The 12206-nt window shown below is 40.2% G+C and overlaps 1 protein-coding gene and 1 long non-coding RNA gene across 4 annotated transcripts in view; one reads left to right on the plus strand and one right to left on the minus strand.

Moving 5' to 3' along the window:
* The window catches only part of LOC135364703 (uncharacterized), a 203755-nt gene that overhangs the window by 84476 nt on the left and 107073 nt on the right, over positions 1 to 12206 (minus strand). For all 3 annotated transcript variants that reach the window (XR_010412197.1, XR_010412195.1, XR_010412196.1), the window contains exon 5: positions 12049 to 12195. This is a non-coding gene — a long non-coding RNA (uncharacterized LOC135364703). The remainder of the gene's footprint in view (positions 1 to 12048; positions 12196 to 12206) is intronic.
* RGS2 (regulator of G protein signaling 2) lies at positions 6141 to 9450 on the plus strand. Its single transcript, XM_045876896.3, has 5 exons — positions 6141 to 6297; positions 7322 to 7423; positions 7526 to 7587; positions 8147 to 8313; positions 8588 to 9450. The coding sequence occupies exons 1-5, from the start codon at positions 6188 to 6190 to the stop codon at positions 8780 to 8782; spliced, it is 636 nt and encodes a 211-aa protein (XP_045732852.1). The 5' UTR covers positions 6141 to 6187; the 3' UTR covers positions 8783 to 9450.

Consider the following 12206-nt stretch of genomic DNA (forward strand, 5'->3'; position numbering starts at 1 on the left):
GCCTTACCTGGGTTTATTATAAAACTTTATTTAAAAACTCTTAAAGAACATGAAACCAAATGTACACTAAATTAACCAAAGGTGATAAAATAATTGATGCTTGGAAGACTGTAAGTCTCTGAATGAGACAGTTTCACTACAACCAGAGAGGGGAAATGCAGTTAGAAAGGAACAGACAATAGCCTCAGAGGCAACTTTCCTCCCTCCTAAACTGCACTGAGAAAAAGAAATGAATTTTCATCAAATATCCAAGATAGAATTCACCCTGTAAGGATAGTGGAGAATTCTTCCAAAATAGATCAAACAATTAGCCTGTGAAGAGCTGGACATTTCTAAAACATTTTTGAGGAAGAACTTAAAACATTTCAAAAAGTAACCTTACATCCCTGTTGTTCCCAAGGGGACATTTGGAAGAGCCCAAGAGGACCACCAGGTAACCCAATGGATGAATAGACCCCCAAGAAAGCAGGAATATCAGGCAATGATAGTACTGGATCCAGGATGCAATTCTCCCAGGGTGAAGACTACAGAGGCAAGATTCCTCCATTAGGCCACCCCCATCCTTAGCTCAGTGTATCCTCCACAGAAGCAAGATGGAGCTTGTCCTGGTGCTCCTTGAACTGGTAGATACTCAGGGCCTTCTTTTGATTCAACCTTTCTACCTTAATGGGTGACATGCTACCCTAGGAGCAGCACCAAATAGTGGGTGCTAAGAAAGCAGCAACAAGATAGGAAAGAGTCACCTAGGAAAAACTAGTCCTGCTACAAAGTGATGCTGAAGGCCAGCCCTTTGCACTACATCACTCAGGGCATGCCCCACACCATTTGAACTTCCTTGCAAAGGAAGGTTGCTATAATCACTTCTACCCTAAAGATAGGCAGCCTAGGCACAAGCAATTTGCCTGAGATTATAACTAAAATAGTGCCAGGAACTGGCAGCTAAATGCAAATATCCCAGGTATGGACAAACCCTCCAACCATCTGCTCTCCTAAGGGTAATTTATGAAAAGAAAAGCAAATTATTTTGTCTTTTGAAGCTGAGACTGTTATGAAGTCTGGTGCCATGGGCTCAGCATTTAAGACTTCAATATTTATCATATGACGATTGTGTCAAGGGCTACTGGTATCTCTTTGAAAGCATTGTTCTTCCAATTAGTTTTATTAATATTTGAGAATTTTTGTTCCAAAAATGGGTTTGGTAGAGAAAATCCACAAGATTTTAGTTCATTATGAAGTAGTCCATGGATCAAAAACCATTGAAAACCGAAGTCTAAAATGGATTAGTACTTTCTACATAGGGATAGTCCATAAACTGGAAATACCAGTGCAAAGAGATTATTTCTTAGATGAATTAGATTATTTATTAGCCCTTCTCCTCTCTCTCTCTCTCTGACTCTCAGTGACTAGTATCATATATAGACCTTTGAAATCTTGTATATTATGAACCCAATTTCCCAAAATTTCAAAAGGTAGTGAGTAGGACACTCTAATGATTTGACAAAATTCTGTGCACAGAAATTACAATCCCAGGCAGAAGAAACGCCAGGAAATAAATTCTTAGCTCTACCTCTGCACTTTGTAGACAATATGTTACATTTGTAACTTATTTTATTTTATTTTATTTTATTTTTTAAAGATTTTATTTATTTGATAGAGAGAGACACAGAGAGGGAACACAAGCAGGGGGAGTGAGAGAGGGAGAAGCAGGCTTCCCGCCGAGCAGGGAGCCCGATGCGGGGCTCGATGCGGGGCTCGATGCGGGGCTCGATCCCAGGACTCCAGGATCATGACCTGAGCTGAAGGCAGACGCTTAACGACTGAGCCACCCAGCCGCCCCTGTAACTTATTTTATAAGAAGGGATTTATAACCACCACTCTCCCTTGAGATTCTGTGAAGTCCACGGTCACTGAAGACAGCAGTAGCAATGGGTATACACTAGAAATAATCCCCTAATGCAGACTTCATACAATTGTTCCTTTAACCTACAGACCTAATAACTACAGAAATCTATTAGAGGTATTTCAATACATGTTAGAATTTTTTATATGGGGGGAACAATAACATCACGATATTCCTGATGCTGATTTTCAAAGAAAATCTAGTTGCTTTAGTGAGGAAGGGGGTTATCAAATTTATTAGGCCCTGCCTGCATTTCAGGTAGGACATACTCCATACCATGGATTAATTTAAGGCAGAACCATGGAAATGCTCTAACTGGAATTACCAATACAAAGATTGGTAAAATGACTAACATCCTCTATAATACATGTCAAGTATTAGGTTGGAACTCTGATTCATTCCTGACAAAAACACTAACTTTCTCTCTTATCAGCTTCTGGGCATACAAATTACATTCTAAGAAAGACATTAATTATGATTTTTAAAACTCAGATCATATTAGGGGTGAAGAAAAGTACAGAATCTTGTGGGGTCATGTGTTTATTCTGTTAAAAAAATATTTCACCACCTTTTAAAGCTAAATGAGACTTTCTCTCCCCCCCCCCCCAAAAAAAGAAAGAAAAGGAAAAAAGGAAGGAAAGGAGGGAGGGAGGGAAAGAGGGACTGGTGTTATACTTCCTCAAATATTATCAACAATTACAGTATGAAAACTTTTCATCTTTTCCAATTACTTATCACACTCTTTGCCACATAGCATTTAACTTCTTAGGGTTTTTTTCCCCCTTTCATTTAAACTCACCACCAACTTAAGATTTTGTGAGGTAAGCAACAGTTTACAGCTTTTACAAATTTAAGAACTAAGATATCTTATTGACTGAAAAAAACAAAGCATGGAGTAATACACAGAATGATTCTTTTGTGTTTTTTAAGCATTTCTCTAGGCTCTTAAATTGCTAAAGCCTAGGTATGAAAGTTACTCTGTATAAACATGTTTAGCTAATAATAATTCATAATTCTTAGTAATAATAGCATACAGTGGCAAGAGCATACAGCGGGGAGAATTGTGGCAGGGGAGACTTTTGCCTTCCATATTCTACTTTTGGTGTTGCTAGAAACTTGTATTTTTCATTTGCCTTCTTCTGTAATCTAATTTTTTTTTTTTTAATACAAAAAGTTCAAGAACCACAGGGAGAACCTCCACCACCCATGTGTTCAGAGAACCTCGCCAGTAGAGGGCATGGTAGATTCAACATTGAAAATGTATATTCTCAAGCAAACCAACTGTGGTTTTGCTGTGCAGTATTTACAGCCTATTGCATTGTTTCTCCTGCCACCACAGAATGGAAAATATGTGTCATCTTAATATTGAGCAATCGCATTTACCTAAAAGCCACTTGCAACAAAAAGACAAAAGGAAGTCATCAAACATTGTAGCTTTTGCTTTAAACCTATGTCTGCTGCCTTTATAAAAGACATTAACACGACAACTTTTTGACTGAAAGTTTTCTCAGAGTGAAACGGGTCTTGCCTTAACTCTTAAAATCACCTTTACATACGGGAATAATAAATCATTACACATTCAGATTTACCAATTGGCCGCACAATTTTCAGGAAAAAAATTAATTTGCTGCCACTTACATCGGTTGTCAATTGGTAATGGTTTATGAAAAAAGCAGATAATTTCATTAAACACAAAAACACCTAGAATAGTCTATATTTAAACCAGTTGCTTATATGGATATGTATGTAATTACTTTTATGAATACATTGAGATGATTTAACTTCCCTGGCTTGGAGATCTTTGAAAAAGTTGAAATGGCAAACTGTTTTCCTTATATGCTTATTACCCAGAGAGCATGTATTAAGTATCTCTTATGAGCCTAAGACTTTACAAATCTCTGGGACATTATTTTGATATTTTAATAGTATTTACAAATTTATAACCTAATTAACTCTGAGTTAATCCTTTAATGATTTCTCTACCTTGAATAGTTGTATTTCCTTTTTCACACATATGCAAATTAATACCAAACTTCTGTACTTTAGAATTCACAAAGGTCCCTCACATGAGTCACATGACATCTAATGAAATTGGCAAAAAAAGATACATTACTCTTTGTACAAATGAGAAACTGGGGCTCCAGGAGGTGTGATGAGACTGTCCCAACAGTTACTTAGCATTTATTGGTTAAGCTGAGACTCTAATTAGGTCTCCAGACACAGATCCAGCCAGCTCTCTCTCCTTGCTGTCTCTTTGTCAGAACTCTTCGACCTTCCACTGTGAATGAATTCTACCAGCCAAGGTTTTTTTGTTTTTGTTTTTGTTTTAACATGTAACGTATTATTAACATATAATGTATTATTTGTTTCAGGGGTACAGATACAATCCAAGGTTCTAAGTGAATAATGTATTAAGGTTTATACTGGCAAAAAAAAAAAAAGCGCAAGTGCCTATTTATCACACGTATTTAATAAATAATTATTGATAATCAGAAAGTGAAAATAGATGGAAATACTATGCAAGGTTCTTTTAGAGATAGAGTATATGCATGAGAAAAATAGCATTCTAACATTTCACAGACATGTTTTAAAGTATTTATTACTGAAATCCAAATGATTTTCCTTTTATAATAAAGTTCATGGCTGTTCTCTTTAGTAATTATTGCAGATTTTACCCTATAAGTCAAACTTGGAGCTCCCAACTACTGGTAGCTTACTTTAAGAAGTTAAACTATTTCCAATTTTCTTTCTTTTTTTTTTTTAAGATCTTATTTATTTACTTGACAGAGAGAGACACAGCGAGAGAGGGAACACAAGCAGGGGGAGTGGGAGAGGGAGAAGCAGGCTTCGGCTGAGCAGGGAGCCCGATGTGGAGCTTGATCCCGAGCTGAAGGCAGACACTTAACGACTGAGCCACCCAGGTGCCATAGTTCCAATTTTCTGCAGTTCTAATGCAAAGCAGGGAGAATATGTGTAGCCTAACATTGCTGTGAATCTTATTTTCTACTGAAATGCTTGATGGGGAAACCATTTGAATATTCCATTGTACAGTTCTGTTACCCGAAATCAAATAATTGCTTTGAGGTTATTTATTGTGGAGGTTCTCTGTTTGTCCTTCCCAATCAAAACATTTAAAGCCGGGTACAGCAGAGCTGATTTTTGAAGAATTAACCAATTAAACTTATTCAGGTAAACCACTAACGTCTCCTCCTCCTCCTCTCTACCCTCTCCACCCCTCCCCGCTTTGCAAGTTAAGTAGTTCTGGTAAATTCTAAGCAAACCAAGAATGACTCATGAGGAAATCCTGAATCCTTGCACTCTTAAAGGAGAAGGGCTCTGGCGCATTACAACTGGGAGGTCTTGGTGTTTCCATCTCAGCAGGAGATCTGTGATTTCTGTTCTGGAAGGAAAAGCAGCCAAGGACTCCGGAAAATTACCCCACGGACAGACCCAATCAGGTATCTTTCGGTGATCAAAAATGCACACCCAGTTAAAAACACTGTCATCTGAGAGTCACTTTCTCCGTTCCTTCCCTATTTATCGTTCATTGCCACACGTGTTCCAAGATGCACCGGCAAGCTGCCGGTAGGGAGAGTAGATCACACCACCTGTCCCTGAATCGTCACAGTTCCTCCCTTTCATCTTTTCCTTCCCCCCAAACTAAACCGAGTCTCAGAGCGGAATAGGTGAGGGTTTCCCAGCGGCCTCAGTTTGCCAAACAAGAAACGAGGCGTGGGAAGAGGGCGCGCTCTCAAAAAAGGGGGGAGAACATCTCAATTCAAAATAAGGCAATTGCACCCTGGTTCGCCACAAGCAAGTTTTTCCCGGCGGGGAATCCGCACTCCCCTTCGCGGTGTGGAGCACGTAAGGTGGGGGAGGGGAGGAGAGGGCGAGCGTCCCCCCCACCCCCCCGGCCGCAGCCAACTTTGGCTCCCTCCCTTCGCCGCGGGCCGCCACTCCTTGGCAAAGGTCACCGGCCGTGGCTCACAGCCAGGCTTCTCTGCCTGAGCCCACACCAAACCCCGCTAGCCGCCGCGTTTGGCCCGAGCGCGCACGAAGCAGGGGCCGCAGACGTCAGCGGACCTCGCTTGGAGACCCTCCGGCGGCGCCCGTGGCTGCCGCAGGCCGGGGCCGACCCCGCCCCCGGGCCCGTCTGCAACCGACCAATTAGTGCCCTCTGGAGGCGGGACCGGCGGCGTGAGGCCCCGCCCCAGCCCCGCCGCCTCTAATAAACGCGGCCGTGCGCGCCCCACCGCAAACAGCTGCGGCTCCAGCAGGGGGAGGACAATGCAAAGTGCCATGTTCCTGGCTGTCCAGCACGACTGCGGATCCATGGACAAGAGCTCCGGCAACAGCCCCAAGAGCGAGGAGAAGCGGGAAAAAATGAAGCGGACCCTGTGAGTACGGCTTTCTTCTCTCTCCCGCCACTCGCTGCGGACCTGGCTCTCCGGGTTTGCTGCAAACGTGATACATTCGGGCTCAAAAAAAAAAAAAAGAAAACTATGTAACCTGCGCCTCTGCAGGAAAAAAAAAAAAAATGTGGAAAAGGTCAATTTGCTAAGTAAGGTTAAATCTGTGTGGTATGTACTGATTTTGTTACGTGACCGAAGGACTCTCGGGTAGTTTAGGAACTGAGAAAAATTTTGATATGGAAGCGGTGGTAGATGCGCCTAAGAAATTGCGGGGTTTTTTTTTCCCCCTGCATTTAAAATAACATCCGAGAGTCCTGCGGCTGAAGCGCATCCCCAGCAATGGTACCTTGCATTATAAGTTTTGATCAACTTACACAGCTTCTGAAAGGAGTATTTTGGTCGATTCTGATTATATTCGTTTTAAAATCGTTTTTGTTTTTTAATTGAACTGCATATCTCAGCCACTAAAGACTGTGAAATCATTGTTATGCATCATCTGCTTAAAATGAGGATTGTAGTTGGCGGGGGTGGGGGGCGCTCAATCACACACACCCACCTCCCTCAAGGCTTCTAGTGTGGTCCAGAGCCTCCTGCTTAAGGGTAGAAGGGAAATGAATACCGACTGGCTCCAGGCCGCTCCACTGTAGGTTTCACGTATGAAATGTCTCAGAATTGTAATTAAGGCTGCAGAAAAACTGCTGCCTTTTGTGGACCAGAAATAGCATCTGCCTTTTGAAGTATGCCAACTGAATTCCTTTAAATACCCTAATAATTTTAGGTAGTCTTACCCTTAGTTATAAAAGTAGTATTTCTGTTCAGATGAATGGATGAAACTAATTTTGTTCAGCACATAGGTGCTAGGTTTAAAGTAAGACTGACTTGAAGAATTCTTGTTTTGTCTTATTTAGTTTGTAGCTAGCTACTGGGTGACTTTATTTGGTAAAAATGCCTTCAGCTGCAGTAGCAGTTTAAAATGTTGCCACTTAGTGAATATCTTTTTTTTTTTTAGATTAAAAGATTGGAAGACCCGTTTGAGCTACTTCTTGCAAAATTCATCCTCTCCTGGGAAGCCCAAAAATGGCAAGAAAAGCAAACAGCAAACCTTCATCAAGTAAGTTGAAAATCTTGTACTTGCAAATATGAATAGCTAGCTACTGTGCTGAAAAGAGGAACTCTGATGTGCACAAGCTAATGCGCAGAGTTTCTTTTGCAGGCCTTCTCCTGAGGAAGCACAACTGTGGTCAGAAGCATTTGATGAGCTGCTAGCCAGTAAATGTAAGTTAACCTGTTGAATTTGATCCATTTCAAGTATCACACGTCTAGAAAGGTGTTCACACAACAGAAGAGCAGATTGCCCAAGGGGAATTCAGCTTTACAATCACTAAAAACATAATGCCTATTTTTCTCCTTTATTTCCTAGTATTTAACCATGGAAATGCATGGTTTATTCACTGTAGGTAGCAAAGAAAAACTAGCCAAAATTGTAGTGGCAGTTGCTCTTCCTTGAGGTTGAATCAGCTTTTCCACTGCATACAATGTTTCCAGGAGGTTTAGTTCCCAGAGAATTTAGGTTCCCCTATAAATATTTGCATTAATAGCAAAGTTAAGTATTTCTATTTTTGTCGCAGTTGCCAACTTAAGCATTTTTCATCTTAGTCTTTAAAGAGCCAAATTCTGAGGATTACAAGTTTGAGTGAAATCGAGAAAATTGCTATTATCCAGAAATAATAAAATATAAGGGTGGGAGAATGGTAGTTCTGGAAAAAAATTAAGGGATTAATTGGTCACCCAATTCACATTCTGTATGCTTTTTTTCCCCCTCCCTTTTCCCCAGATGGTCTTGCTGCATTCAGGGCTTTTTTAAAATCTGAGTTTTGTGAAGAAAATATTGAATTCTGGCTGGCCTGTGAAGACTTCAAAAAAACCAAGTCACCCCAAAAACTGTCCTCCAAAGCAAGGAAAATATATACTGATTTCATAGAAAAAGAAGCTCCAAAAGAGGTGAGGGGGGGAAATAAAAGTTCTTCATTGCAGCATATTTTGAACATTCTTAGCACCAGACAAAAGACATCAAATTAAATTAAAAGGGGGGAGGAGTAAAATTGTTTTTAAAAACTAATTTTAGTTTTTAATTAGATTAATTTCATTTCTTCAGTGACCTGGCTAGTGAAGCTCATCACACATTGTAGTTTCTGCTTCTTGTTTTCAAATATCAAATAGGTATCAATCTCTAGCTCTGAATATGGAATAAACCACTTTTTTTTTTTAATTTCAGATAAACATAGACTTTCAGACCAAAACTCTGATTGCCCAAAACATACAAGAAGTTACAAGTGGCTGTTTTACAACTGCCCAGAAGAGGGTCTACAGCTTGATGGAGAACAACTCTTACCCGCGTTTCTTGGAGTCAGAATTCTACCAGGACTTGTGTAAAAAGCCACAGATCGCCACAGAGCCCCATGCCACCTGAGATGAGAAAGGGAGCCCAAAAGTGGAGGACATTTCATTTATTTCCTAAGGGGAAAGGCTGTGACCTGCCAAAAAGACTGACCTTGAACTTAGCCTGGGTGTTCAGGAAACATCACTCAGAACTATTGATTCAGAGTTAGTGAATCAGGAAGCTGGTAACTGTCTAGGAGAAGCTTGTATTGGGACAGCTTCCGTAGCTGTGTCCAGAACACAGGGAGAAAGTGGTCTGCATGTGGTGGGTCTCACACTGGGAAGGCAGGAATGTGAGACCCCAAGGTATGATGTGATACTGTTGGTCCAAAAGCATTTAAAAAATCAATAGGTCTGGGATTATGTGGCCTTAGCTAGCTGGCTGTGTATCTTTCCCTAAATCAGTCCGTGTTACCACATAGTGGTTTTAGTTTTAGTTATTTAGGAATAAGTAATATTAAAATGTTTACTGTGTGCAAAGGTGTTGAAGTTCTTAGGACTACAGATCATCAGTACTGTTGTCTCATGTAACACTAAAACTGAAACGGTCTGTGTTTGAATTGTTAAGTGGTTTAATAGAATGAGCGCTGTCGTGTAGGAAACTACATTGTCCGTGATGAGTGCCAAAAACTGTCCTGAAGGCAGCTAAACTTTGACGTGGTCTTTGAATACTTTTAATAAATTTATTTTGATAAATAATGTCGTTGAATATTGGTTCAGATGTAGAGATTTTTTTGTGGGTTGTGGGGAGGTGAGGGCTGTTAAACTGGAAATATGTTAGATACAAGGGAAACCTCTTTCCAGGAATGAAGAGGTATCCCAGGTGATGTGCCTATTCAATCTGAATTGACAGTGCTCAGCAATGAGAAGTGATAGGAGTATGTCTTCCCTGCAATTACCTCTTTTTTAAACCTAATAAGCATATGAAGACCAAGAGAAGTCAGACTAGCTCCTTAAAACCACCCTGGGATCAAACTTTCTAATATAACCTTGTTTAAAAAAAAAATTCAAGTTTATTGTTAATGAAAACAAAAAAAAAACATTGACCTTAAAGCCCTTCAAGGGTATCTACTAAAGACTAGCTAAGTATAAGAAGTAATATAATGGAGACAAAGCACCAGAATATTTCACATAATTCAGCTTCTCAAATGAAAAAAAATAAGGTGAAAGTAGGCCTGCCTTTTATATTTCCCTTGGTTCTAAGTTCCCCCACAGGGTACTGGCATGAACTTTCAAGATGCATACCTGAAATTGTTCACCTCCATGATCAATACAAAAATCAGAATTTTCCTGATTCTCCTGCCTTCATTTGGCCAATAAAGAATCTGGTTATGTTACTTTAGCTAATGATGAAGGCAAAAGAAGCACACTTTTGTTTCTTAATCTAGGAATGTGCTTTTTTCTGAGTTGATAGTGAGGGCCTTGAATCTGTTATTTTTCAGACTGGTTATTTAGAAAAGGAATACTCTTCTCCAGGAGGCTTCTTTTCCAACCTCCCTGATTACAGTCTTAATTTTTAAAAAGAGTAAGAGCCCTCATCTCAGATTTGCAAGACCTAAACCTAAGTAATAATTTCTCATAGCTTTGTGACCTCAGAAGTCCTCATCTTCCCTAGTTCCTCAATGTACACCTTCCTTTCTATCCCACTGCCCATGAGGTACTAAGGGGCTTTAGAAATTGTAAAGCACTTAAAAAAAAAAAAAAAAAAAAACACATCCTGATTTGCCAAAAGAACAATTGACGGGCGCCTGGGTGGCTCAGGTCATGATCTCCAGATCCTGGGATTGAGTCCCACATCTGGCTCCCTGCTCAGCAGGGAGTCTGCTTCTCCCTCTGCCCCTCCCCCAGGTCGTGCGCTCTCTCTTCCTCTCTCTCACGCTCTCTCTCTCTTAAATAAATAAATAAAATCTTTAAAAAAAAATTTACACCACCACCATCACCCCCACCACCCCCATGGTTTAAATACTGTTTTCATTGTGCTTCCACTAATTTTCATTTTAGCCAAAGTGTCTGGTACTGACAGGCGTAAGGTCCATGAAAGACTGCCCCCTGCACTCCTGCATCACCAGCAACCAGGATATTACAGAATAGGTGCTCTGTAAATAGTGGTTGAATCAATGAATTCTGAAGCGTTATTGACAGAGACATTTTTTAAGAGAATAAATATGTCAGGTCTGCCTATGCCTTAATTTGGAAAGGTTTTGGCCAACAGAGAAACTCAGGAGTCATAACATATATTCAATTCGTTACCAAGTCCTATTTATTTAGCTCAAATATATTTCTAGCCTACTTTCCGTGGCCACCCTGAACAAAGATGCCAACATCTGATGCCTGTCGAAACTCAGCTCATTCTTACCCCTTCCCCCATGTGTCCCCTGCTTTTTAACTCTGGGAATCCTTTCAAAACATAAGCCTGATCGCAATTGTCTCTTGTTGCTTACAAACCCTTGACAGGTTTTCCAAACAATTAGGATAAAGGCATTATCCCTAATATGGCCTAACACCTGCATGGTTTGACCCCTCCCTCCACTCCAACCCCGTGTTCGCCATGTCTCCCCAGCTCTGCTGGCCACACTGACCTACTTCCGTTTCCGCTGCAGGTCGCGTGCCCACTGGTCCACAGAGCCTTTGCACATAATAGTCCTTCTGCGTGGAATGCAATTTTAGCTCTTATTCATCATTCACAGATCAGTGCAATTGTCACTTCCCTAGGGGAGCTTTCCCTGACCTCCTTACCTAGGTCGGATCCCTTTTTAGACATTCTCATAGCACGAGCTTCTCTAATTTAGAGTGCTAATAGAATTCTCACTAATTTGTAGGATTATTTGATAATTCTATGACTTCTTCAGATTGTGGATAGCACAATTTGAGGGCTGTGTTTTTTGATGCTCATTGATGAATCCCAACACTTTGCCTGACACACAGTGGAAGCTGCATAAGTCATTGCTAAATAAATGAAGGAGTATTAAAAGGTCTTATAAATAAGTTTTGATGAAACAAGAAGTATCTACCAATGCACAAGGAAATAATTACAAGGTTTTAAAAGGCCCATTGGCTCAAATGTCTGAAAATATCTGTAGAGTTTTACCTTTGGCAAAAAAATCAATACCTCTTATTCAGCACGTTCTCTATAACTTTTGGCCTTTAGTCAGAGGAGAGGCCAGATTATAGTAACAAAAAACAAGAGTTTTGACTTTTTCAGGGCTGCTAAAAGCAAAAGCTTTATTCAGGTGGTATTTTCCAATGTTCTCTAGTGTGGAACAAACAGAAATAGATTTAAGATTAGAAGCCACATACCTCCACAAATAAATATTACTTAATGTTCCAGTTTCTCAGAGTTCATGCATTTAGGATCCACAGTCTATTCATTTTGATAGTATTTCATTTTTTCATATATTTTAAGCTCAGGAGCATTTCAAAATACAGCAACTTCATGCAGTCCCACTGAAAAAAAA

The sequence above is a fragment of the Mirounga angustirostris genome, unplaced genomic scaffold, assembly GCF_029215605.1.
Source record: "Mirounga angustirostris isolate CCGP_5_RB_7025 unplaced genomic scaffold, mMirAng1.0.hap1 SCAF_6, whole genome shotgun sequence".
In the NCBI taxonomy this organism is placed as follows: domain Eukaryota; kingdom Metazoa; phylum Chordata; class Mammalia; order Carnivora; family Phocidae; genus Mirounga; species Mirounga angustirostris.

Bases quoted from the DNA above. Each gene is read 5' to 3' on its own strand.
- RGS2 (XM_045876896.3), top strand. From the start codon at position 6,188: ATGCAAAGTGCCATGTTCCTGGCTGTCCAGCACGACTGCGGATCCATG. The intron at 6,298-7,321 runs GTGAGTACGGCT...TTTTTTTTTTAG, and splicing joins GAAAAAATGAAGCGGACCCT to ATTAAAAGATTGGAAGACCC. The intron at 8,314-8,587 runs GTGAGGGGGGGA...TTTTAATTTCAG, and splicing joins AAAAAGAAGCTCCAAAAGAG to ATAAACATAGACTTTCAGAC.